The sequence below is a fragment of the Zootermopsis nevadensis genome, unplaced genomic scaffold (assembly GCF_977971745.1).
Source record: "Zootermopsis nevadensis isolate Lab colony 2312 unplaced genomic scaffold, Znev_1.0 Znev_ptg000061l, whole genome shotgun sequence".
NCBI lineage: Eukaryota > Metazoa > Arthropoda > Insecta > Blattodea > Termopsidae > Zootermopsis > Zootermopsis nevadensis.
Window position 1 is genome coordinate 6,346,043 of NW_028259192.1, and position 26,146 is coordinate 6,372,188.

General features: G+C 39.4%; 4 protein-coding genes across 16 annotated transcripts in view; 1 reads left to right on the top strand and 3 right to left on the bottom strand.

The window, feature by feature from the left end:
• Window positions 1-7,994, bottom strand: part of LOC110835922 (trypsin-1-like) — a 21,592-nt gene extending 13,598 nt beyond the window's left edge. For 2 of the 3 annotated variants that reach the window (XM_022076628.2, XM_087340329.1), the window contains exons 1-5: window positions 7,915-7,994; window positions 6,086-6,203; window positions 2,828-2,907; window positions 1,785-1,961; window positions 488-652 (exon numbers count right to left, since the gene is read on the bottom strand). In XM_022076628.2, coding sequence (XP_021932320.1) covers window positions 488-652; window positions 1,785-1,961; window positions 2,828-2,907; window positions 6,086-6,203; window positions 7,915-7,981 — 607 coding nt within the window. In that variant the 5' untranslated portion in view covers window positions 7,982-7,994. The remainder of the gene's footprint in view (window positions 1-487; window positions 653-1,784; window positions 1,962-2,827; window positions 2,908-6,085; window positions 6,204-7,914) is intronic. The other variant, XM_022076629.2, reaches the window with a different exon arrangement.
• Window positions 6,618-17,852, top strand: LOC110835912 (abasic site processing protein HMCES). Of its 3 annotated transcripts, none has more exons than XM_087340331.1 (7): window positions 6,618-6,637; window positions 11,268-11,502; window positions 12,991-13,185; window positions 13,357-13,470; window positions 14,354-14,458; window positions 15,497-15,642; window positions 16,696-17,852. In XM_087340331.1, exons 1-7 carry the CDS (start codon window positions 6,633-6,635, stop codon window positions 16,865-16,867), a joined length of 972 nt encoding a protein of 323 aa, XP_087196457.1. In that variant the 5' UTR covers window positions 6,618-6,632; the 3' UTR covers window positions 16,868-17,852. The 3 variants fall into 3 exon arrangements, with proteins under 3 accessions (XP_087196457.1, XP_087196456.1, XP_087196458.1); XM_087340330.1 differs by lacking the exon at window positions 6,618-6,637 and adding an exon at window positions 8,598-8,820; XM_087340332.1 differs by lacking the exons at window positions 6,618-6,637; window positions 13,357-13,470 and adding an exon at window positions 8,602-8,820.
• The window catches only part of LOC110838331 (uncharacterized), a 25,274-nt gene continuing 8,054 nt past the window's right edge, over window positions 8,927-26,146 (bottom strand). For 2 of the 9 annotated variants that reach the window (XR_015532554.1, XR_015532558.1), the window contains exons 2-4: window positions 21,541-21,725; window positions 20,201-20,955; window positions 8,927-11,552 (exon numbers count right to left, since the gene is read on the bottom strand). Coding sequence is in view for 3 of the 9 variants with exons in the window: in XM_087340321.1 (XP_087196447.1) it covers window positions 17,375-17,561; window positions 20,201-20,318 (305 nt within the window). In the remaining 6 variants the exon portion in view is untranslated. Of the gene's footprint in view, window positions 17,562-20,200; window positions 20,956-21,145; window positions 21,726-26,146 lie in introns of those variants that run through there. The other 7 variants (XR_015532556.1, XM_087340323.1, XR_015532555.1 and 4 more) reach the window with 6 other exon arrangements.
• Window positions 19,332-26,146, bottom strand: part of LOC110835921 (snurportin-1) — a 32,843-nt gene continuing 26,028 nt past the window's right edge. Inside the window, exon 7 of the mRNA XM_087340327.1 lies at window positions 19,332-20,287. The gene's annotated coding sequence lies outside the window, so the exon portion shown is untranslated. The remainder of the gene's footprint in view (window positions 20,288-26,146) is intronic.

A 26,146-nucleotide genomic window follows, 5' to 3' on the forward strand; every position in this document is an offset into this window, starting at 1 on the left:
GGCAGTATGACCTCTGAAACGTTGGTAAACATCGACCAGACCACACAGCGCAACAACCCAGAAGACAGAAATCTTCATACTCATCGCCCTGATGATGGATTCAGTATGACCTCCGAAACCTTGGTTAACATCGACCAGACCACACAGCGCAACAACCCAGAAGACAGAAATCTTCATACTCATCGCCCTGATGATGGAGGCAGTATGACCTCCGAAACGTTGGTTAACATCGACCAGACCACACAGCGCAACAACCCAGAAGACAGAAATCTTCATACTCATCGCCCTGATGATGGAGGCAGTATGACCTCTGAAACGTTGGTAAACATCGACCAGACCACACAGCGCAACAACCCAGAAGACAGAAATCTTCATACTAATCACCCTGATGATGGAGGCAGTATGACCTCCGAAACGTTGGTTAACATCGACCAGACTACACAGCGCAACAACCCAGAAGACAGAAATCTTCAACAAGTATGTTTACCGTCAATGAATTTTTCTCCGGGCTGCGGTAGACACACAGGAGCGATGCGTTCGCCGTCCAGATGCAGCGGTTTCTTCAGTTGAAGAAGAGCGATATCATTTGAGAAATTATTGATGGCGAAGTTCGTGGTTACCACCCGGATTACGTAAGACCGTTGTTCCCGTCCTGAAATACACATAGACACGTAACTTGATTAACCCGTATTAGCTAGGATACTTAGGCGACCCGTTCTTTAGTGCCTTGAGCATCTGCGGGTCCCAAATTTTCGTTGGCTTTGATCTATGGACATTCGGTAGGACTCCTTGGACGAGGGATCAGTCCATCACAAGGCCTCTACCTGTACACAGGACAGCACAACACAGGAAAACGCGGACAGACATCTAGGGCTTGAGTGGGATTCGAACCCACGGTCCCAGCGACCAAGCGACACAAGGCCCACGCCTCAGACCACGCGGCCACTGTGACGGCTATTAGCTATACGATTCATATTGAGTATCGATACTACAAATTAAAATATCACGAAAAGGAGAATCTGTATCTGTAGTTTTGTCCGCCACAAAATTACACGGGGTGAAACTCAGAGTCACTGCCTTCTACATCTCTGACTTCCATTCGGAAGGTGACTGGTTCGAATCTCGACGGAGACTTCACCATCGAGATTAAGATTTTTCATTATTTTCCTCGGTCCATCTAGTCAAATATTTGGCCCAAATATTAAGGACGATAACTTTGGACTAACACTTTAAAGCCTAATGGCAGCAATGTACCACTTGCTTCGACAGTCAGAAACTCTGCACTTTGCTACAAAGTATGTTTGTGGGCAGAAGGCCTTCTTCTGGGTTGTTGCGCCGTGTAGTCTGGTAGAAGTTTACCGACGTTCCAGGGTCCTTGCTGCCTCCATCTTCGTTATCAAAATCACACAGGTGAAACATGGAAAAATGTACGTTTCGGTCTTGGGGTAGCAATAAATGCACGAAACAATTTTCATAGGCTATTTGATTAATCCTTTTCAAACCAAGTTTTCCACCACTTCAAACCATAATACCACAATAAATTAGCAGATGCTGTAACATTCTACGCTCTTAGGCTAGGGACCCACTGACGCGGCTGCCGCGCCGCGTCAGTGGGTTTCGCACCTATAAAAAGCAATACAAATAACAGCCGCGCGCGGCTAGTCGCGGCCAGTGGGTCCCTAAACTACGTACTAGGACATTGACCAGGTAGAGCCAGGAAACACGCAGAGACGAGTTACGATAGTGGGACTCGCCACGGAGTCCCGGTGAATAGCAAGCCCTACCTTCCTCCGTGTACAGATCGTTGTCGCCCGCCACGACGGACAAGGCAGTGGGTGAGAGTCCTGCAGTGCAGTGCCCCGCGGTGAGTACCCAGTAGTTGGCGAGTACGACACCGCCGCATATGTGGCGCGCTGTCCAGCCCGACACCAACTGCAGTGACACCTGCCACGGAAACTCACCTGCAAACACCTATTCCTGATTTATGATCCTTCAGCTGTTCCATTTCACGTTATAACACACGCGTGTACTTTCATTTGACGTTATTTGATGTATTTGAAATTCCACCTACTATATTATACAGAACACTAAATTAATAAAGTCAGACACATTTCTTACTTGTATCATTTTAATTTTGTGATATGTTTCAATCAGTCTAACAGTTTACGTGATACTGACCATGGGGAAGATACTAGAAGAAATATAGAACAGTATATTTCATTACGTAAATCAAAATGGTAGTGACGCCTTCGTGTATCCTGGTCACTGCTACAAAATATAGAAGAGTAACTTAAAAATAATCTGTCAGCCAATCAAACAAATGAATACGAGTAAATGCAATTGACCGCCACGGTGGTCTAGCGGTTAGAACGCTGGTCTTGTAATCCTGGGGTCTCGGGTTCGATTCCCGGCGGTGCCCGAATTTATAACTTGTGTTGGGCAAGGCCGTGGTCTAGGCAACACGGAGTTTTCCTCCGTGGCATCCCAACAATTACTCCATTCACACACAGAAGAAGGCAATGACAAACCACTTCTGGATCATCTGCCAAGAACGTATATGAACTGGTCCCAGTCCGAGAAAAGGATGGAAGGATCCTGTTCATATGGACCTGTCGTCAGACAGAACACTAAATAAATATAAATAATAATAAATGCAATTACCGAAACGTCGTTCATATCAAACATAGGCCAGGCCTACTTCTGACAATGGGAAATTTCCAACGCAATTATGTCCTTATTAACTGACTATTTGCCAAAGTCTTTAGGGTAGGATGACGCCGCGATAAATCCTAAAGTAAATAACAACGGAGCAGAAAAAATTACTCACCTGGGGTCACACTTGAGCCTCCTACAATACGGACCGCCTCGCCGTTCCTCACGCCACACGGCACTTCATATCCAATAGGACTGCTCACACAACAAATGCAAAATTATAACCTTTCATCCTGTGACTGCGCTCGTAACGAACGTCAGATTTTGATTGATACGTTCAACGTGGATGACTGGGCTATGGCGTCTCCTCTAATTTAACACCGAGTGTGTGAAGGCGTTGTCGGTCACAGTGGACGTGAGATCTGGGTTGTGGACCTTGGTCGCTCGGACACTGGGACCGTGGGTTCGAATCCCACTCAAGGCATGGATGTTCGTCAGCTGTCCTGTATAGGTAGGGGCCTTACGACGGGCTGATCACTCATCCAAGGAGTCCTACTAAATGTCTAATAGATCTAGTAACTTGACACGTGTTAGGAGGCCAAGGACTGTCGAACCAATGATGATGATGATGATGATGATGATGATAAGTAATCCGAAACAAAAATGGAACTTGTCTCTTAATTGATATGGCAATACAGACTGACAGGAACGTGATTAAGAAGGAAGCTGAGAACATCTTGAAATGCAAGGACCTTCTCATTTAAAATACAGCGAATGTGGAAAGTGAAAGCAAAAGTAATCCCATTAATTATAGGAGCAACTAGAACTCTCTCCAAGTCACTCTGAAAATATTTGGCCAACATCCCGGGCGAACACATCAGAGAACTTCAGAAAACTGTCATTTTGGGAACTTCATGTATCATTCGAAAGACGCTGTCGTAATACAGGGTGATTCAGAAAGGACTTTACAACTTTGAAAGTGTATAGAAATTTATTCAGAAGGCTTACAGAATCGGTTGAGGTGTCATTTTGTAGCAAAGCAAATCAAGTTTTAACTCAAACAGTCATTTTGGTTCGATGTGATTGCCATTGGTGATACTGCAGACATCCCACCTGAAATCAATTTCTTGCCAAACACGATCAAGCATATCCGGTGTCACTTCTGCAACTGCGGCGGCGATTCGAGCTTTGAGCTCAGTGAGATTGGCAGGTAAGGGTGGAACATACACACGATCATTAATGAAACCCCATAAGAAAAAATCGAGAGGTGTCATATCTGGAGAACGAGGTGGCCATGCTATCGACCCTGTTCGACCAATCCACCGACCTGGGAAACGGTTATTGAGGAAATCCCGGTCTTCTGTGAGGTAGTAAGGTGGTGCGCCGTCTTGCTGGAAGTGAATCCGTCCTTTTTGGTCATCTTCGTCTAACTGTGGTATGAGAAAATTTTCGAGCCATTTTCAAATTCACTGCCGCTTGCGCTCGCGGTAACGGAATTCGGTACTACAGCACAACGTGAGTCAAACTTGATTTGTTCTACTACAAAATGACACCTCAACCGATTCTGTAAGCCTTCTGAATAAATTTCTATACACTTTCAAAGTTGTAAAGTCCTTTTTGAATCACCTGGTATATGTAATCATCTCTAACAATAAAACTATATAATACATGTAACACGTATTAAAAAACAAAATGTATTTCAGAAATAGCTGCTGCACTATGTACCTTAAGGGCAAGGTTTGTCTCGGGTACATAGAAGTAAGTATCCTATAAAGTGGTGAATAGATGGAATAATAATAATAATACAGGTATTGTAAATAAACATGTTTAGACGCACTGGAAATAATTATGTTTATAGACTACAACTTGTATACTCCATACTGTGAGGCAGACGAGAATCGGGCTACTATTTTGTCAATTTGTGAGTCAGAGGTCAAGAACCACTGTATGCATTAAAATACAACAGCTCTATTTGAGCAGAAAGAGGCTTGTATGCCGCCCTGGGTCGGAATCCAGACAGTGAGCGAACTTAAAAGTCATTTTAGTTGAATAACGAAAGAGCGTCTTACGATCAATCCAGCAGAGACTTGCTCCAGTCTTGGATTTTTGCCCCATTCGATACTACTTCTTTCACTCTCAGCATTCTGAATAGGGCAATCGTGTTCCGGGGCGTGTATGTCTCTCTCCATTCTGTGTTGCCTGCCTTACTGCAGTCGGGGCGAATCTGTGAGCTCGAGATCCGTTAGAAGCAAAAGGCAAGGGTTCAGAGAGGCGGGAGGGATATCAGATACTGTCCATGCTGTAAACATTATTTCCCAACAGCACTGTTTGGCATCTCGCTGTCTCAGTTCCTTTGTACGTAATACATGATTTAAACAGTAATTCTACTAACAAGTTAGGCAAAACACACAGATTCGCCCCGATTAGAGTTCTTTATTTCTTAAATTCTCTCAGCATGTTCGAAACCCATGTCCTGTGAGATTCTTATTATTTCAATTAAAATATATTTATTGTCTGGTTTATAATCCCACTCCTATAAGCCAATCTTATTTTTTAAACAGAGCATATATATTTCCATCATATATCATGAAAAAATATTATTTTTATTAAGCGTATGATAACACAATACTGTACATACACGTGTGTTCACGTGTTAAACTGGCTGATTTTCAAGAAATTTGTTATGAATGTTATATCATTTGAGGTCTCATGAATTTCATACTTTTTAATTTACTACAACCAGTAACAGGACTAACATGGCGGACTTACGAACTTGTAGACATTTCAGGGCCCTTGCATTAGGAAAAATATCCAGCTTTTCTTGAGGCCAATTCTTGTAGACCGTAAAATATCATCATGGCTACAGCTCGAAAATTTTTATCTAGTGGTAACTAATAGGTCTCAGTCATGAAAACTGTGTTTATAAAATCTGGTGTGAAGATAGATCATGAAAAGTTGCGTATGAAATAACGTTTATAAGTCAACAATTACAATTATGAAAAATTACGAATATTTGAGGTTATATCTGATAAGGTTAGTGCAGTCATAATCTGTAATTAAGTAGTAAGTTCTTGCCAAAAAATAATTGCATGCAATAAAATGTGACCAGAATAGATTTCGATCCTATGACTATAATTATAAACGGAAGTCCGAGTGCTAGCCCACGCACAAGCTTGCATCTCATTGTAGGTTTATAAACTTATAGCACTTTAACGTGATATTAAAAGCGCAAAATTTGTTTGACGGGAGATTGTACAGTAAGAAAGAAGGCTTCATGATTTCTGCCGAAGAGATATTATTAATTTATTCTAATAAGTTCGACGTTTATAAATGTAATGGCAAATGTACCCACGCGCGAAGGCAAGAGAAAACTAACCTACAATCTGCGAGTCGTTCGTTTCTAGGAGTCGCCTGTCCACATCAAATTGCTCACCTGTCAGGAAGTTGGTAACCCGTGTTTGTCAGCGGAGGCCACTGTGGTAGATGAACCTCTAGGATAGAAAGTGACGTAGTGGAGTTCAGCAGCACGAAGTCCTCATTAGCGCGTGATTCTGAAAGATGAATATCAAGATACAGTTTTAGTCAGTTCGCGAAGTCTTTAGCAATAGAATCCTGACATATAAGTGCACTGTGTAAGACAACAATACGCTGATTGATAAGTGTTTTGTTTGTGGCAATTGCCCACTGACAATGAGAGATGAAACAGCTGAAACTACGATCGTACCGATCTAAAGCGATGGATCAGCTGCAAGAAATCAGTATTGTCATTGGTTTCATCTTTTTATGCGTGTAGGATTTTTAGTGTCGTGTTTTAAACGAAATACTCTGTATTGTGATGTTGTCCTATCTTGTTTAGACGAGGCACGAACATGTTCTTAGTTCTTTTCACGTGAATGGAGGCTTCTGAGATGCTGTGTCATGTAGTCTGCTAGATAGTAACGGACGTTTCAGAAGAGCTTATTTCCTCCATCATCAGGGCGATGAGGTAAAAGACAAATTCATTGCTATAATACGAACTTGATTTAACTGTTCTGTTTCGGGTAACTTCATAAAGTGGCAAATTTTCAGTAATTCAGTGAAGACACTTAAAAATAATATATTTTCTAGTTTTTATTTTAAAAGTATTCGATACTGTAATTTGATATCAGTCTTAGACTCAGTTCCAGACCCATACAGCAGCCCAAAATAATCGTTTTGGGGGGGATACAGTCAACTGACCTGCTGTTGGTAGCAAGTTCAATAGCTGAGCCCACACATATGATTCGCTCAGTCTATAGAATTCCAATAGCTCCTTCCCCAGCACACAAACAAGTACAGGGGTCATTTACCTCTAATAGAGCGTGCGAATGAATGGACCACACTGTGAAGCGAAATATTCAGTTGGCGATGTTCCCACACTACGTCTGAGAGGTCAATGTCACATTGATACTACAGTAATTTTTCACAATCCACGTGGCGCAGAGACAACGATCAAACCCGCTGTCATTTCTACTAGTCTTTGCGTTTTCCATAATCGTTTGGTTTTATTAATAGATCACAGTTATTTACTACAGTTTCTTGAACTTTTAATTTAAAGTAAGGAGCAGATGGAATAGACACTCTTAATTACCAAAAAGTGTACAATATTTTTTCTTTCTTCACTCCCCTGAAACAAAATGAATTATACTATTCTAGAATTCACAAGCGATATAATTCCTTTTGAAGATGTCCTGTCGCCAAAGATGACTTACACTGAGAGTCATGTCGGTCTTTAGGAATCTAGAATGTTTTCAGTTAGCCGAATTCTAAACTAACTGATTTGTGTTCACTGCTCGAACTTACTCACAGATGCGATGTCTGTACTATCCGTGGGCGACCTGCATTCACATGTTCCGTGCCCTGCTGTGCACTGTATGTCTTGAGTACACCTAACAACGTCCTTTATGCATCGTCACGACTAATAACACTGCTGAGGAGTGTGTCTCGAAGACTAAGCCTCTCGGGACATACGTTGTATAACATTTTCGACTTATTTTTAAACAAGGAATATCACTATGGAGAACTTGTGCGCAATTTCGTTTCAACCTACGTAATTATCACAGTATATTGCACGTGGTTCAGATTGGAAAATAGGTTTGGAAATTACTTAGAAGAGCTACCAACACAATATTTAAAAATTATGAAATTTTTTTAGAGGAAGGAAACAAGTCTGTATATAGATTAGAACAGTCTTCTCGAAACTTGATAACATATTGTTAAAAAAATGCAAATATGAGAACTCACCTATAGAGCCCACAATTAAAATGATGGTTATCTTGACAATGACATGTAATCCACTCTTGAAAATCATTTAGAATATTCTGTAAGAATTCAGTAGTTAAACAGCAAAGCTACATCTTCTGCAGTCTATAACATATATTTCACTAATTCATTAGTTCAGTGCCTTGTCTTATCTTTCATATGCTCCTAATTACTCTAGGGATGGCAGTATATCGCTGTCATTATTTTTCCATTTAGTTTTATCAGGTCATAGTTCTTTTACAGAACGCCCAAACAAAATCTTCATACCTGACTCCTTCCAACAAAATCTTCCGTGAATATGTATTTATCAATGAAGAAACTTTGGTTGGGAAGCCTAAAGAGAAGACCTCGGAGTCAATGGAAGAATAACATTAAGACATCTTACATAAATAAGTTTATAGAGTGTGGATTGGGTTCATCTGGCTCGAGATAGGGACCGCAGCCGCTCGAGTTTCGGAAATTGCACGACTAAATGGAAATTATATTGAGCTTGTGATCCATGAAGGATGAATCTCCGTGAACTGTTCTTTGTGTTCATAGAGATATATGTACCAAGTTTTTATTTAGACTTTCAATCGGGGTGTTGTTTCGTGCGCCACTTTTGTTCCCACGACCCCCAGTTTGAAGAACACTGGTCGAAGTAATTATTCAACATTTCCATAGATGGCAGAAGGAGACACTGCCTGAAGATCAGTGCCGAGTATCGTTCTGTAGAGTTATCGATATATTGCAAAGACAGGATTTTGTTTTTAATGCGCGCAGAACAAGTCATTTGTGTAAATTCAGGGATTGATTAGACCGCAAGAAAGAAATTCTTACATGTCCTTTGTTATAGTTTACGGAAAAATATAACTACAAAAGCTAAGTAATGTGCGGAAGAACTGCGTGGTGCGTAACTGTGACATTACTTGCTGATATTGAGTAATTTGAATAGACGAGGTTATGTCTATAGTTACTGGTTTTTAATTTATTACGTAGTTATTTTCTGGGGAAATTTAACAGACAGCAAATAGTATTTATTAGACAAAATAATTAAAATGATGGCTGGTACTAAAAGAGTATCTTGCAAATAACTATTTAAGACATTTAATAAACTCTCACTTGCAAAATGAGTGAATTCCTACTTTCACGACTGCCTTATTTTGGACAACATGGAAAAATTCTAAACTTTTACATACATAGCGTAAATACAAGGTATAAGCATGTCCTCCTTCAGCCAAGCATTAACCTCATTAGTTATCAAAAGGGTGCTTACTATATGCAGGGTACAATTATTTAGTTCTCTTCCAGACAGTATTTAAGCCAGTATTGAAATATTACCTTTTATCTCACTCCTTTTACTCTGTAGAAGAATTTATTTTGATTGAAAATTATTAAATACTGTAAATACATATGCAAATAGCCATAATATATATTCATATACAATTTTGTTTCATTTTAGCATTTTGTCATACAAAGTGTTCATATACATACTATGACATGTTCTACATCCTTGCCTTCAAGTATTAAGGATCCAAGGAATGTAAATTTGATTATAATATGAGGCATCTTTTTAACTGTGTACATGAAAAGTAATTTGTTTTGATGCCCAAAAACACTTTAGTTACACAGTGGTGTTGAGAACTGAAGTTACATTCAGAAGTAGCACTACAATTGTTGCAGACCCAATAAATAACATTACATATACTTCATTACATATGGACATTTTTTTAATTCGCTACCTTCAAAATAGACACAAAGTTCAAACAGCTTTTTTCATACCTTTTTCACACATTTATACAGATATATCTGCAATATTTTTATTGTTAATTTCTATTATTCATTGTATCTTAGCTTGCTTGCTTGCATACAAGTCTTCTTTTATAAATCCTTGACTTTCCAATGTCTCCACTGGAGCTCCTCATCCTATCCAACAGCCTGAAAGTACTAATTTTGCCATTCAATAATAAGGGTCTGAACAGAAAAAACAGATTGGTACCAAATGTTGTGGTCATGTGGTTGGCACTCTTTTGTATTTGAGAGGTCCTAGGTTCTAACCTTGCCTATCCTGGCTGAGTTTTCATGATTTTCCTCAGACCCTCCAGGCAAATTCTGGGATTGTACTTTAAATTAGGCTGTGATTGCTTCCTTCCATAGCATTTCCAAGTCATTATTCACTATCATCCTGCCATTCTATGCTATATAGTCTGAGCTTATGTTAAAGTGTTGTTTAAAGAACTATAAATAATAAATGAATAAAAGAAACAGGTTTGTATATAGAAGTTAGAAGTTGTGAACTGCCATCGACAAGATTGCAAATTACCGTCTTTCAGTGGTGAAAAGATCAGGCCAAACTGTTGCCTCTCTTGTCACTGTTATGTCAAAGATAAAAGAACCTATGACCCAAAAAATCCCCAGGATATTATCCTAGTCTACTCTGGATTGACTGTGGTCCTGGTAACAGTATCTACAAAGTTGTCATTTGTTATGGTTTGAGGCCTACCACATATCAGGAGATCCAATCTTGTCAAACTTCTTCAACAAATTCTGTTGATTGGGGCTGTCAAGGCCTGTAATAGGCTGTAGAACCTGTGATGATGAATATGATTATGCTGGTAGCAGACAGTTGTGATGTTCTTTCCGTTCAAATAGTACACTATCTGCCCTTTCTATCTGCCAGTACATCCATGTAATGAAAATTATTTGCTCTGATGTTAATTTTGGCATTTTTCATAACTTCTAAAATACACATTTGCAGTACGAAAGTGAGTAATCAGTAAAACTGTATTGTTACTTTTCAGCAGACAATTTCTAAGTTATTTTAATGTTATTTAGTCCAGTGAACATTAAACATTAATGCAATGAAGGCACTATATAGGTTGCTGAATCTGGCTCCTCAGTGACACTTGCATTGCATTCTGAGTGTCAGAGTTGGGTGGCAAGTGAGTGGATCTGGAGTTCCATTACAGCACTTCCCTCTGAATGTATAGCTAGACAACAGATTTTATTATTTTAATTAAAAGTAATGGTAATAATATTTTTGCCCTTTAAGCATAAAAAGTTGCCATATAAATCATTCAAGGTGTTGTAAAATAACATTCTTTGAACACGAAAATATAAATTATGAATTACTAATGTCTCCAGACATCTTGAACATTTGGAGTGCCTTCTGGTCACCATTTACAAAAATGTTTCAGCTAGTAGGTGCTTCCGGTTACTTCACATTAAACAATTCTCTTTTCAGTCTTTACCATCAAGCATATTATCACCTTGGTGCATCATCTCAAACGTTTATGTAACATTTTAAAATAATTTAATAAAATGTAGTCATCTTACTTTTGCTATTCTTACTACAGCTCACTGTGTCCAGATGATGTTCAGAAGGCTAGCAGCTTTAAAGATAAAATATCTGGCAACTATCAGCTACCACACTGGGCCAGTAATATCAAAAACAAGCAACAGTATAGACCATCACATAATGTTGCTCCAACAGATGTGACTCCTGTTCTTGTGTCTGGCTCACATTTCGGTGGTGAATCTGAGAGAATGCTGCAGCCTATGATGTGGGGCATGATACCAGTATGGCATAAGGTCAGAATGTCAGGAGAAGCCGTTAAGAATATGGAGTTGATGAGGCAGTTCTGAAGGACAACCAAATATTATATTATTTTCATCACTAACCCTTTTTTTAACCTAACTCCATGAAGCAGAATCCTTGAGGGGCTAATAATAACTTAGCTAGTTGAAAAATTCATCACCTCTTGTAGAACCCAAGATCCATTATCATGTTTACAAGAACCCACCCGTGGTCCGTATTCTGATCCATATGAATCTAGTCCACATACACCTTTTTTAAAAGGTTAATTTTAATAGTATACTCCCACATACATATAATCTTTCAAATGGACTCTTACCTTCAGGTTTTCCATCTAAAATTCTATATGCATTTCTCATCTCTTCTATGCTATATGTCCTACCCATTTCATAATCCTTGAATCGATCATCTTAATATTTGGTGAATAGTATGAAGTATGAAAACCCTAATTATGTAGTTTTCTCCAGCATCTATTACTCTTTGACTCTGTGAAGATGGCTGTCTTCTGGATTGTTGTGCCATGTAGTCTGGTAGAAGTTTACCAGTGTTTCAGAGGTGCTTGCTGCTTCCATCATCAGGGTACCCTGATGTGTATTCCGTTCTATATTGCACATGTTACATGTATCTGATGTGAACATATACACATGAAATAGTCATTTTTTTGTATGAAGTACATGAAAATGTATGTGATCTTTGTCCAAAAGGCACTGCTTGAATCTGAACATCAAATAATGGAAACTATAGAAATTATTATGAAATCTCTTAAAGACCAAGCCTGGGTGAAATTATATAGTGTCTAAAACAAGACTTCATGCAACTTCCACTATTCAGATGTATCCCTTGTAGTTCTGCTAAGAATCTGCAGATGAGAAATATTGCCATTAGCAAAACAAAATTTGTAGGGTTAAATGTCTTGGAAAGTAGGCTTTATGAGTTATGCCTGAAATGCCAAGTTATATTTCTCAGTAATAATGTCACTCCATTTATAATAGTGAAATGTCATAAACTGCAAGAAAAACATGTACTCATCGCCTTGATGATGTAGCAAGGACATCTGAAAACCTGGTAAGCTTCTACCAGATTACATGACACTACAGCCCAGAAGACAGCCATCTTCAAAATCAAAATGATATAGAAAGCCAGTGATTAAGATGACTTTAAACTGTTTTTACCATGGTGTAGTGATATATTCGTGCTAGATTCATGAGAAATTATTTCATGTGTGATTTGCATTTATACGAGTTTCTTCCTTGTAGGGCAGTGTAGGACATTATTTATAGATATAAATATATTACTAATTGCTTAAGGTTGGTATCAAATTATTAAATATAACAACAAATAGAACTAATAACTGTCATACAGGAGATTTTGTTGAACACAAGACTTTTCTTCTGTAAAGATGCCCACCAAAGTATGGCACTTCTTTTAAATGCTTTAGAAAGAGTGCAGTATGACCAAGTGCTATGTGATTTTTCTTCTATCAGGGAGACTACAAATCACATGGACTATCAACAAACAATTGTCGTTTAGAAGGTTTACTAAGTTCTAAACTATATTCAAGGCCATTCAACAAGGGACAACGATGTGTTGTCATATGTGATGGCTTCTATGAGTGGCAGACCACTAAAGGCAAAGGGAATAAGCAGCCCTACTTCATCTATATGCCACAAGATGAGGGGGTATGTTTTGTGTAATTTGAAATTAAGTCTGAATTCAATGCACTATAACAAGATTACAACAATTATTATTTAAAGGAAGATGATTTATAAATTAAAAAATATATATTTTAAATGTAGGCAGCTAGTCAAACAATCAGTATTGCTTGTTCTCCCTATACCTCCACGATACAGGTCCGTGTGGAGGACCCAGCTACATGGTCATGTGACTGGAGTGAAAAAAGTGGATGGAAAGGTCCAAAACTTGTGCACATGGCTGGTCTCTATGATGAATGGACATCTGCAGAGGTTTGTCTCGGAATAATTATAGTATGCTGTTCTAAAGTGAGACTGTTAGCTATAAAAGAGGCTCTTTCAAAAGCACCAATTTAGAGTAAACCAGAAGTACAATCAGGAGAGGTAACATGACTAATCAAATCTCTCCATGTATGAGTTTTCCCCGAGTATAAGTAGATAATGAGCCGGTAAGAATGCCTTTTAGTCATGAAACCTGCAAGTTCATTATAGAATATTCCATTTCATGTCTTAATTGACTCAACATCCTTTTAACATTTTGATTCCCAACCATTTTATGTACAAAGTGTCCTGGTGCATTTACATTTTTGCCATGTAATAAATATTCACATGTGGAATTTGGGACATTTTCAGAGAAGAGTAGGATGTGGTAATTTCATATCTTTACGCTTCATAGTTACTAGGGGGAGGAAAAAAGTGAATAGAAGTAATTTCTTATGGTCTGCTTGGAAAAATGTCTTCAGTGCTGTTTTACAGTGCTACTTTGATATAACATGGGTGGTCGGTTGAAAACTTTTAACCTGTTTGCATTAAAAGTTAAATTAAAAATTATGCAACTTCAGTCCTGCTCCCCTGCCCCCTTGTTTTTTAAGAATGCACAGTGACTAAAAGACAAATCGTTAAATGTGAATACTCCCCTTTTATTAATTGTATTGTTACTTGTTTCTCTAAAGTACTTACTGTTCCACTGTTGTGTTCCCTGGGACAAGGACACTGGGTGCTAAGAGCCAATTGCGGATATAAATATAATGGATAATCGTGTCACTGCATCAGCCATGATGATGGAGGCAAAGAGTTTCCAAAATTCTGGATATTAACACCATCACATGGCTGTTTGTCCAAGAACATTTCATTGCACGTTTCTGTTATGTTCCAGGGAGAAGTGATATACAGTTATAGTGTCATAACACTGGATTCAAACAGCACATTGTCTTGGTTGCATCATCGCATGCCAGCCATTCTGGAGGGAGAACAAATAGCAGTGAGTATAAACTTCTACCAGTTATGAACCTGGCCTAATGTCTACCACACAAATCTTCCATGAGGTAAAGTTATGGGAATTCTAATGGAGGTTTACTTCACATTAATATGTTTCCATTTATTTGACTGCAGTGGTTATTTATAGCTGCATACTTCATAAAGTACAGGAATTTAATACTAACATAACCCACCAAGTTATAATTTGGTTATTGAATTTTTTCCATGTCAAATTTGAGGTTATATTGTCATGACTGCATCACCATTGCTTTAAGTAACAAACAGATACAGGTGCGTACTGCAAAATCACAATTGGTTGCATTTATCTGACATGGAGAAAAGGGCTGTGTTAAGTGTTGGTAAGACAAAGTGTGTGTGTGTGTGCACCTAAAAAGATCAATATCCTCGTGCAAGCCAGCAAAATATTGCTGAATATTTCTCCCTTTTATAAGGTAAACCCACAAACTTGTGCCTGTGTGTTGGAGATAATCTGAGAGAAATAAAACAGAAAAACAATTTAAATTTATACCATTCCTGCTTTAGGATTTTTCCTCTTGCCTCTGCTTCCAGACTGGCTCTGGGGCCCACCCAGCCTCCTATCCAATGAGTACTGTAGGGTACTTTCCCAGGGTTAAGCACAGCTGAGGCGTGATGCTAACCACTCACCCCTACTAGTGCCAACATTATAAGTGTAAAATATTCACACCTAATAATGATCTTATACAAATTACTAGTGTCTACAAGTCTTGAAAATGTTTTTTCTTGCAAGATATCTCAGTAGGGTATCAAAATATGGGCAGTTTAACAAATGGAGACACAGAAAGCAAGAATTACAAAATTAAATTTATCCATTTGGGTTTATGGTGTAATTTTAAAAGCTCTGCAAAGCTAATGTGAATACAATGGCAACCAGAGCATATTTAAAGGGTTAGTATGTCAGAATAATATGACAGAAATCACAAATGTGTCACAAGTAGAAAGAAGTTTTCTTCAAAAAGTATTGGTATGATATGCAGTTTAATAATCTTTTGGTGTAACACAGGACTGGTTGGACATAGAACGAGTATCTTCCAAAGCAGCTCTAGCAGTGATTCAGCCCATCAAGTTATTAACCTGGCACCCAGTGGCCACTCTGGTCAACAATTCTCGCAACAAGGATCCTCAGTGCAACAAACCTATTAACTTAGAGTATGTACCCTAGCTAACTAACTCTGTGGACGTCATTTTTTGGGAGTTAATATTCACTCATATAGTAAATAAAACTCCCTGCCTTTTATGGAATCCAAAGGTTTATTAATGTTCAGAGTGTTCATAAGATCCTCCCATGAGTAACTGTCGTGAGCCAAATGTTTTCCAGTCTAAACCCTTCTACTATATTTCTTTAAGAACCATTTTATTATCGTCCTGACATCTATGCTTGGGTCTTCCAAGTGGTCTCTTCCCTTCATGTTCTCTGACAAAAATGATGTATGCATTTCTCATGTCCCATGTGTGTTACATGCTCTGCCTGTTTGATCCTTGATTTGATTATTCTGAAAATATTTGATGGAGAGTACAAATTATGTAGTTCCTCATTATGCAGTTTTCTCCAACCTCCTGTTTACTTTCTCCATCTTAGATCCAAATACTCTACTCAGTACCCTGTTCTAGAACATCCTTATTTTATATTGCCATAACATGAGAGACCAAGTTTCATGCCTATATAGAACAAATAAAATTATAATTTTGTGTATTTTAATCTTTACATTTTCAAATAGCAGTTGGGAGGGCAAGATTCCAGACTGAATTGTAGCAAGCACCTTTCAGATCAAAATCTGTTTTTCCACTGCATATGTACATGCTGTATAATTAGAGCGAAAGTCTCATCTTCATGATTCCTTAATGTAGTCAGTGTGTAGACTGCACTGTTATGTGTGAGTTTCTTCTAGTCCATGGCATGGCTCTTATAGTTAGATTCCAGCCTCTTTGTTCTGAGACCTGGGTTCCATCACAGGAGACAGTTCACTTCTGAATTTAAGCCAAAAAATGGCAATGGGCAGATTTTATCCAAATACTTTAGTTTCCTTAGTCATTTACAAGCAATTCCACTGTTCAGCATGCATTTATCACAACTCTTATGACGAATGAGTCTCAAAACCTAGTATATTTACCAAAAACCTTAGTTGATGTTTCACTTCTGACAGTATATTTGCCTGTAATGATTTTAAGGAAGATTAATTAAGTTTACTGCCATTTCTATAGAAAACCACAACCTGCATCTCAAAGCCAACTTTTCATGCAGTCATGGTTGAAGAAAGGAACTGTAAAACGTGAAATGGACAAGATGACGAATGAATCTGCAGCTTCGCCAGATGGTTCAGGAGGTGGCAGTTGTCCGGTAATGAAGAAAATAAAAGAGGAAGACAAGAGTTAAACCATGTGATACAATTGCGAGCCATTCATTCTGGTGTGTGTACAGGTACACTTCACTTAATATCAAGGTTAGGTACCTTTAATGAGTCGTTAAGCAAATGGGGATTTTTCATTACTCATAGTACAAAGACTAGTTCTTTGAAGAAATTTACATTGAATTTTAAAGAAGGTAACTGTTATTAGAGTCTTACCAGTGAATTAAATGAAGCGTAAAGATATGAAATTACCACATCCTACTCTTCTCTGAAAATGTCCCAAATTCCACATGTGAATATTTATTACATGTCAAAAATGTAAATGCACCAGGACACGTACATAAAATGGTTGGGAATCAAAATGTTAAAAGGATGTTGAGTCAATTAAGACATGAAATGGAATATCCTATAAAGAACTTACAGGTTTCAAGGCATTCTTACCAGCTCATTATCTACTTATACTTGGGGAAAACCCATACATGGAGAGATTTGATTAGTCAAGTTATCTCTCCTGATTGTACTTCTGGTTTACTCTAAATTGGTGCTTTTGAAAGAGCCTCTTTTATAGCTAACAGTCTCACTTTAGAACAGCATACTATAATTATTCTGAGGCAAACCTCTGCAGATGTCCATTCATCACAGAGACCAGCCATGTGCACCTTTCCATCCACTTGTTTCACTCCACTCACATGGCCATGTAGCTGGGTCCTCCACACGGACCTGTATCGTGGCAGCATAGGGAGAACAAGCAATATTGATTGTTTGTTTGACTAGCTGCCTACATTTAAAATATATCTTTTTTAATTTATAAATCATCTTCCTTTAAATAATAATTGTTGTAATCTTGTTACAGTGCATTGAATTCAGACTTAATTTCTAATTACACAAAACATGGTTTCCACTACTGCAATGACCTTTGGTTCAACACATGCAGGTATCCTGTGATTTCATGTATTTTGTTTATTATTGTTATGAATTTTTCTACACAAAGAATAAAAGTAGTTAAAATTCTTTCAGCATTTTAATGTATCCTCTGCCACACCCTGCAGCACAAATCCACAATATCTGACATACCATCCCACTGGAAAAGTGGCTAATGCCTTCAATAAGTTTTTTCTAACAATTACTGAAAGCTTAAATTTAAATCAAACTGGGACAGAAGATGCTGTTTCCATCTTAAAAGCTACATTTCCTGCAAAATTTTCTGGCCTTAATATCATTCCAACCACTGAAACTGAGGTGAAAAGTGTAATACAGTCCCTCAAGTCAAAAAACTCATCAGGTTATGATGAAATAACAAGTAAAATTTTGAAAGCTTGTTCAGCTTTAATTAGTTGTCCATTAACCCACATTTGTAATCACTCATTATACACAGGCATTTTCCTGGACCGCCTTAAAATATCAGTAGTACGACCGCTGTACAAGAAAGGGGACAAAACCAGTATGACAAATTACAGGCCAATTTCACTTTTAACTACTTTTTCTAAAGTGCTTGAAAAGATTATGTACAATAGATTAAGTCATCATATGCATGCTAACAACATATTAGTCCTGGAACAATATGGCTTCAGGGAAGGTGTATCCACTGAAGATGCAGCTTTCAAACTAACAGACAATGTGCTAAAATCTGTTAACCACAAAATGCATGTTGGAGGAATTTTCTGTGATTTAGCAAAAGCTTTTGACTGTGTAAATCATGAAAGTTTGTTGGATAAATTGCAATTTTATGGCATTCAAGGAATAGCAGTGCAATGGTTCAGATCCTATTTAACAGATAGAAAGCAAAAGGTCGAAGTAAAAGCACCTAAAAACAAACGAAATTTTTTCTCAAACTGGGGAACAATAAAACATGGAGTTCCCCCAAGGGTCAATTTTAGGGCCCTTGCTTTTTATAATATACATAAATGACCTTCCTCCAACAATAAATACTTTAACAGAACCCATAATATTTGCTGATGACACAAGTGTCATAATTTCTAATAAAAATTTTGATGATTTCTGTTCAACATCAAACATAGTTCTGTCTCATATGAGTAAATGGTTTACTGCTAACAAGCTGGCCCTAAATCTAGATGAAACGAATATAATAAAATTTATAACAAATAACTCACCACAGCTTGCTTTAAGTATTGGTTATAATGGGAAGTATATACAAGAGTCAATAAACACAAAATTCTTGGGTTTGAAAATTGATAATCACCTAAATTGGACAAATCATATTGATAAACTGGTACCTAAGTTAAGTGGCGCATGTTATGCAGTTAGAGCTCTGTTGCATGTCAGCAACACTGACACTCAGATCAGTATATTTTGCCTATTTTCACTCTTTAATGAAGTATGGAATAATTTTGGGGGGAAATTCATCAAACAGTAAAAAAATATTCACTTTACAAAAGAAAATTATCAGATTATTGGCTGGTGCAAAACCTAGAAATTCATGTATAAGTCTATTTAAGAAATTAGAGATCTTAGCTCTACCTTGTAAATACATTTTCTCGTTAATGAACTTTATTGTAAATAACCAAGAACTCTTTCAAACTAATTCTGCTATACACCGTGTCAACACAAGGAATAAAAATCAGCTTCATAGACCAGTTGCCAACCTCTCATGCTTTCAGAAGAGTGCATATTATGCAGGAATCAAAATTTTCAACAGTCTACCATCAAATCTCACAAGTCTTGTAAATAAGAAGGAGCAATTTAAGGTAGCATTAAAAAGATACTTAAATACACACTCCTTTTACTCTGTCAATGAATTTATGTTGTTTACAAATAAGTGATAAATTTTTCTTGTGTGTAATGGGTAGATCTATTTGTAGCTTACCATTTCTCTAGGTGAATACTTTTTGTATTATGTGAAATTTATATAATAGTACGAATTGTATTTTACAATATGTATTGTATTATTATTATTATTATTATTTTTATTATGACTTTCCACATCCTATCGTCATCTGACTGTCTTATGGATTCATGGAATGTAAATAAATTATTATTATTACTGGAAATTTTTATTTCTAATACCTTCATTACCATTATTACTCATGTGCCAATTAGCACAAAATCATCTAGAGAATTTTAACAGTAATTATTAGAATCCAACAACATTTGTTCTGAATCACTTCAGCCCATATAACCAATTTATTCATGTTGCCTGTAGCCTCCATGGCCTTTACAACTAAGGGACTGACTGCGTAGCACAGATTACTACATAGCTGCAGTCTCAAGCCTGGATGTTGTAGAGGTGTTCGAGAGCAAAGCAGATTATTGGTGTGGTCATCCACAAATTTTAATCTGTTCTCACACCCTCACTGTGTCACCATAACAAAGTGCAACATTCTGTATAAAATATTATTTACCTGTTATATATGGCACAATTATACTGAAGCCGAGTATGGTCCTCCAACATCTGCAGCCTGTTACTCCATACTGATGGCTTTAGATGCCTGAGGATCAGAAGATGGTGTTTCAGTACAGCTTTTAAAAGAGAAAAAAAAATAATCTGAACAAAAATACTGGTACTTTTTTTTTATTTTAGTGTTCTGTCTGATGACAGGTCCATATATTATGAACAGGATCCTACCAACCTCTTCAGGTTGTCAGGGACCTGATCATACATATATACATTCTTGCCAGATGATCCAGAAGTGGTTTGCCATTGCCTTCTTCTGTGTCTGTGAGTGGAGTAATTGTTGGGATGCCACGGAGAAACTGGGGAAGCCCCCGATGGAAAACTCCGTGTTGCCTAGACCACGGCCTTGCCCAACACAAGTTATAAATATGAGCACCACCGGGAATTGAACCCGGGACCCCAGGCTTACAAGGCTAGTGTTCTGACTGCTAGACCACTGTGGCAGATTACTGGTACTTATATTAAATAAATTTTACAAAATCTTACCATGCGGCTGACTGACGCTCTCTGCAGGCGGGAAAAAATTCACGCATGCACATGAAGGTCCCCCCCCGGAGGACACCTCCCGTGCTTCATTTGTTTCCGTGGGAAAAATTAAGGTCCAATACATTTTGAACAGACCTCGTACACAAAATTTAAATTTGACTTGTCTGCATTTTCCTCCACTTCACTTCCTACACACCAGTCCACAGCCACAGAAAACTAAAAAAAAAGCTTTTCTTTATCAGTTTACTGTTTACAGATATGATGTGAGAATGTTACAAACTATATTTTTAATGTGTTGTTTACATTAAAGATACAGGCCAAGTGACATAATCACCATTATGCTACTAGGCTTTTGCTTCATGTATCTAAGCAGTCAGTAAGAGTAATTAATTTTTGTGGAAGAAAATAGCTCAGAAGAGTTTTATTTTACACTCTTGAGTTTCATGTTAGCAGTTGCTATATACATAAATCCTTGTTTCCACCTAAGAATCACATAACATGAATAACATTTATGTATCACTGAGACTATGCTGTTTTGATGTTCAGACAAATGGATCACTGGTAGGAAACCATAAACTTGACAAACCAGAAATAAAAAATTCATGTATGATAAGTGAAATAATCTTTCTCCCCATATTTCCTTGTTCAGAAATACAAACAATTATTAACTATGAAATGGTCTTTGGTAAACTGCATAAAGATGAAAACCAAAATAACTCAACAAATCAGTAGCGGCCCCCGTCCTCCAACAAACAATTCGGTAACAAACAGGATGGGCAGCTACTACAATAAAACACATACAACCTGATGTCACGTCGCAGGGTGTGCCCAGCTGGAGAGACGTTGCCGACCGGCCTGTAGCTACAGACAACAAGAGATAGAGTGTCTAACTCCTTTCTTCTGTGTTCTGGCGAGCAAGCTTGGTCTGCACCAGTTCCCCCTCCAACGAGCTTAACTTCCCCGCACGCATGCACACAGTCCGCCGTCTGAAACACCAGAGCCAGCTGTAGCTTGGCTCAAATATCCACCCGTGCAGCGGTCAAAACAAGTTTTTGACCAGGGTTTTTGCCACCCTCTCTTCCACCAAATATCAGGTCCACTGTCCATATGCGAACACCACCTCATGCACGTTTCTCAGTACCGAGTTTCAGGAACCGGCCACACCAGCGGCCCAATGGCATCCACCCGTGACACGTCCTCAGCGAACCACACCCTCGTCCATTCCGCTCGGCACGGCCCCCTAGGCGTCCCCCTAAGATACCCCACTGTCTCAGCGGATAGTTACACCATTGACAAGGTTTCTGCCAGGCACCAAACCACTTGGCAGGGTCAGAAACTGCTGTCTAGCGACGCCCATCAACTTCTCCGGGGGATTGCAGTTCCACTAGGTACTGTCCTACGTGTTCTCATGAGAGACCCCACAGTCTCAGTGGCTTTCGTTCACCGTTGATGGAGAGAGGGGCTACCTTATAGCGGCCCACCAAACAGGGTCCGCTTTCGTGGTCAGGCGAAGATAATCCTCTTCTCCACAAGATCGCCGGTCGTGGAGCTCCATCCACCAATGGCGCATCCAGAAGAAATCAACGAAACAAAAGGCTGTGCGTGGCCATGCGCGAGGGGAAGGCCAGAGACAGATGCAAATATACACCTCCAAACCTGATTCTCACCAGACACAGCTCATATAACAAGAATACATAAAATTATGCCCTGTATCTTTTTAGTTGACAAACATGAGCTTTCCTTACAATGACCCCAGTATCTGGATTAGCTAACAATACAAAAATTTTGCAATTACCACTGGCTTTGACCATTTCAGCAGTAATTTGGCAGAAGTTTCGCGGACTCTATTACTCATTAAATTCATCCGATACACAACAGTATCTCCAAGCTTAAATGAATTCGCAATGTGTCCTTCATTGAACCTTCGTGCAACCCGGCGATTCGCTGCTTTCAAATTTTCATAAGCTTGAGTCCAAAATGACTCATTGGAATGACCTTCTTCATGTAGCTCAGGGCTCAAATTCCAATTCACTTCTAAAGGTGATTTAATATCTCGTCCCAAAAATAATTTAGCCGGGGTAAATTGGGTACTCTCATGGACGGCAGTATTAAATGCCAAACTCAGAGGGAAGATCTTCATCCCACAACTTCTGGGAGCTATGATGAAAGATTTTCAATGCAGCCTTGAGGTTACGGTTAACTCTTTCTGCCAGTGATCCCTGAGGACAATAAGGTGTCGTGTTTATTCGCTTAATTCCCCACTTAAAACACAAATCACAAAAAACTTTAGATCGGAAAACTTTAGCATTGTCCGATACCACTGAGGCGGGGATACCATAAGCCGGAAAGTACCGACGTTCCAAAACGTCGCTAACCGTTTTCGCGTTACTATTCCGAACCGGGTAAAAAGCAACAAACTTATAAAATCCATCTACCACGACCAAAATAGCTTGATTTCCTCATTTGGTTCTAACCATCGGACCCATAAAATCAATGAAGACTCTCTCCAACGGCCGAGATAATGGGATTGCCGAATGAAAACCAATCAGAGTATTCTGAGTGGCCTTCACTCGCTGACACAAATCACAAGTCTGGACATAGATAAACACCTCATTCCTCATCTTGGGCGAATAGAAATTATACGCGATCTTCTTTAAAGTCTTAAAGGCACCAAGATGTCCCGAAAGCGGAGAATCATGAAAATATTTGACCAACATCGTTCGTAACGGAGGAGGGATACAATAACGCCTTCGCTTAACTCCTCTCGGTTGATAGCAAAGGAGATCTCGGTCTACCCGAAAGTTCCCTCCGACCAACTCACCCTTTTTCCCATTCTCAAGGAAATCCAAACAAAAGGGATCCTGCTTCTGGTGTTCCGCAAGGGAAGAATACACTAGGGGCAACCCTTGCAACACAGCAATGTAACTCGCTTCCGGTTCAACGGCCTCCCGTCCTTCAAACATATGAGATAACCCATCGGTCACCACATTATCAGCTCCCCGAGTATGTGTGACTCTAAACTTAAAGTGCACTAGTCGCAATATCCACCAGCCTAGCCGACCTACATCTTTAACCCTTCTAAGGAGCCAAACCAAAGCCAGATTATCACACTGTAACTCAAATTCCTTATGCTCAAGGTAACTCCTACACTTTTCACAACCGAATAACACTGCCAAACATTCTTTCTAAGTATTGTAGCATTTTTCAGCAGAGGACAAAAGTCTACTATAAAACGAGATAGGAGCTAATTGCCCATTTACTCTCTGATTTAACACCGCAGAAACTCTTGAGTCACTAGCATCAGTCACCAAAACAAATTCCTTACCGAAGTCGGGATTTGCAATACTGGCGCCTCACACAAGGCCTTCTTGAGAGCCTCAAATGCTCCTTGCTGCTCCTGTTCCCACACAAACTGAACCCCTTTTTTCTTCAAAGCATGCAACGGGGCAGCTTTCTCGGAAAACGCCGGAATAAACCTAGCATAAAATCTGACCATCCCGATAAACCGACGAACAGCACGTAACGTCGTAGGACGCGGAAATTTTCTCATCGCCTCAATGCGCTCCGGAATAACTCGCACTCCACGTGAGGACACATAGTGGCCCAAATACTTAATCTCACTAGCCCCGAGAGTAATCTTATCTTTGATTCAAGGTAAATCCAGCCTGCTGAAGACGGCAAAAAACTTCGCGAAGATGACCCTCGTGCTCGGCGATAGACGACGAATAGACCACTAGGTCATCCATGAAATTGAACACGTATTCTCCCTTCAGATCTGAAAATAACTCGTCGATCACATGACTCAATCCTTGGCACCCCACGCTAATTCCCATGGGCAACTTATTAAATTCGTACAACCCAAAAGGGGTGCAGAATGCTGTAACCCGGCTGCTCGAGTGAGAGAGTGGAATCTGGTAGTACGCGGAATTTAAGTCCAACACGGAAAATATTAACGAACCAGCAAACTGTTGAAAAGCCTGGTCTATCGTAGGTAACGGATACGAGTCAAACACTACCTTAGCATTGACTCTACGATAGTCCACTACCATTCGAAACTCACCTCCCGCCTTGGGCACCAAAAATGCTGGACTGGCATACGGGGATTTACAAGGCCGTATAACCCCCTTTTCAGCAGATCTTGCACTAAATCTTTCAGAATTTTCAATTTCGGCGGCGCATACCAGTAAGGAGCCGCGCAAACAGGGACCTGATCCAAAAGTTCAATTTCATACGGTGCGCACCTAGCAGTACCTAACCTGCCCGAGAACAAAACCGGATAGTCCATCAACATACTTTCCAACGGGTTTTCATTGGGGAACACCGAAGACAAGGTCTGGACCTGCCCAGCCTCGCTCAAAATCCGCTGTAAATAATCTTTTATCCTTCCTTGGTCTGGTGTTTCTGGGACTTCATCCAATTCAAACTTCGCCCGACGCTCCGGGGCAAACTCAAACCAATATTCTCGAGTCCCGAGATCAATAGACATACGGGTATGACCTAAAAAATCAAGCCCCAGGATAACTGGGAACAGCCCACAATTTAAGATCTTAAATTCCTGATTCCATGAACTTTCCAACAACTTGATGTGCAATTTAACTGCTTTTTTCGCCTCACACGTCTGGCCATTTGCCAGAATGCAGGACAAACCACACGGGACTCACTCACCGCCCGCACTGGAATGAAGCAAAAATTCCACCACATCAAGGCGAATACAGGAAAATTGTGCCCCCGTATCTACTAATGCGGGAATCAATCCCACCTTAAAATCTAACATCACCCACAACGGACCCATTTTGGCAAGGGATCGAACTTTCAAAAAGCTGTTTGTTATGGGCGCCCCGTGGCGACGTCGCCGCCGGGCCTCGACCCGTTTCCCGAAGGCTGTCTATTCGCCCTACAATCTCTTTGGACGTGCCCCATACAACTACATCTCCAACACTTAGGAGGAGGTCTTGACCCTGAAGCAGTTGGGTGGAGGTCAAACTACCTCCACCAGCAGGAGTCTGGACAATTGTTCTGCCCGTCTCCATTCGTCCAATACGGCAACTTTATCCTCCACAAGTCAACCAACTTCCAAAGCTCCTTGTAGGATCGCGGGCATTCCAAGAATGCCGACTGCGCCAAGATGTTCGGGTGCATGTTCATTAAAACGCGATCCACAACTTGTTGTTCAGTGGCGGCATACCTCAAAAATTCCGCAACTTTAATAATCTCATCAATAAATGTTCATAAAGGGTCGCTGGGCCCTTGGAATCTGCCAACAATTAATTCCCTGACTAACCTCTCCCTAATCACAAACGGGAACTATTCCTCAAGTACCTCAAGCTTGCATTGCTCCCATGAATCTCCTCGCCCAATACATTCTCCCAAAAAGGTCAGCATACTCCCCTTAACTCGGGGTAGCAGG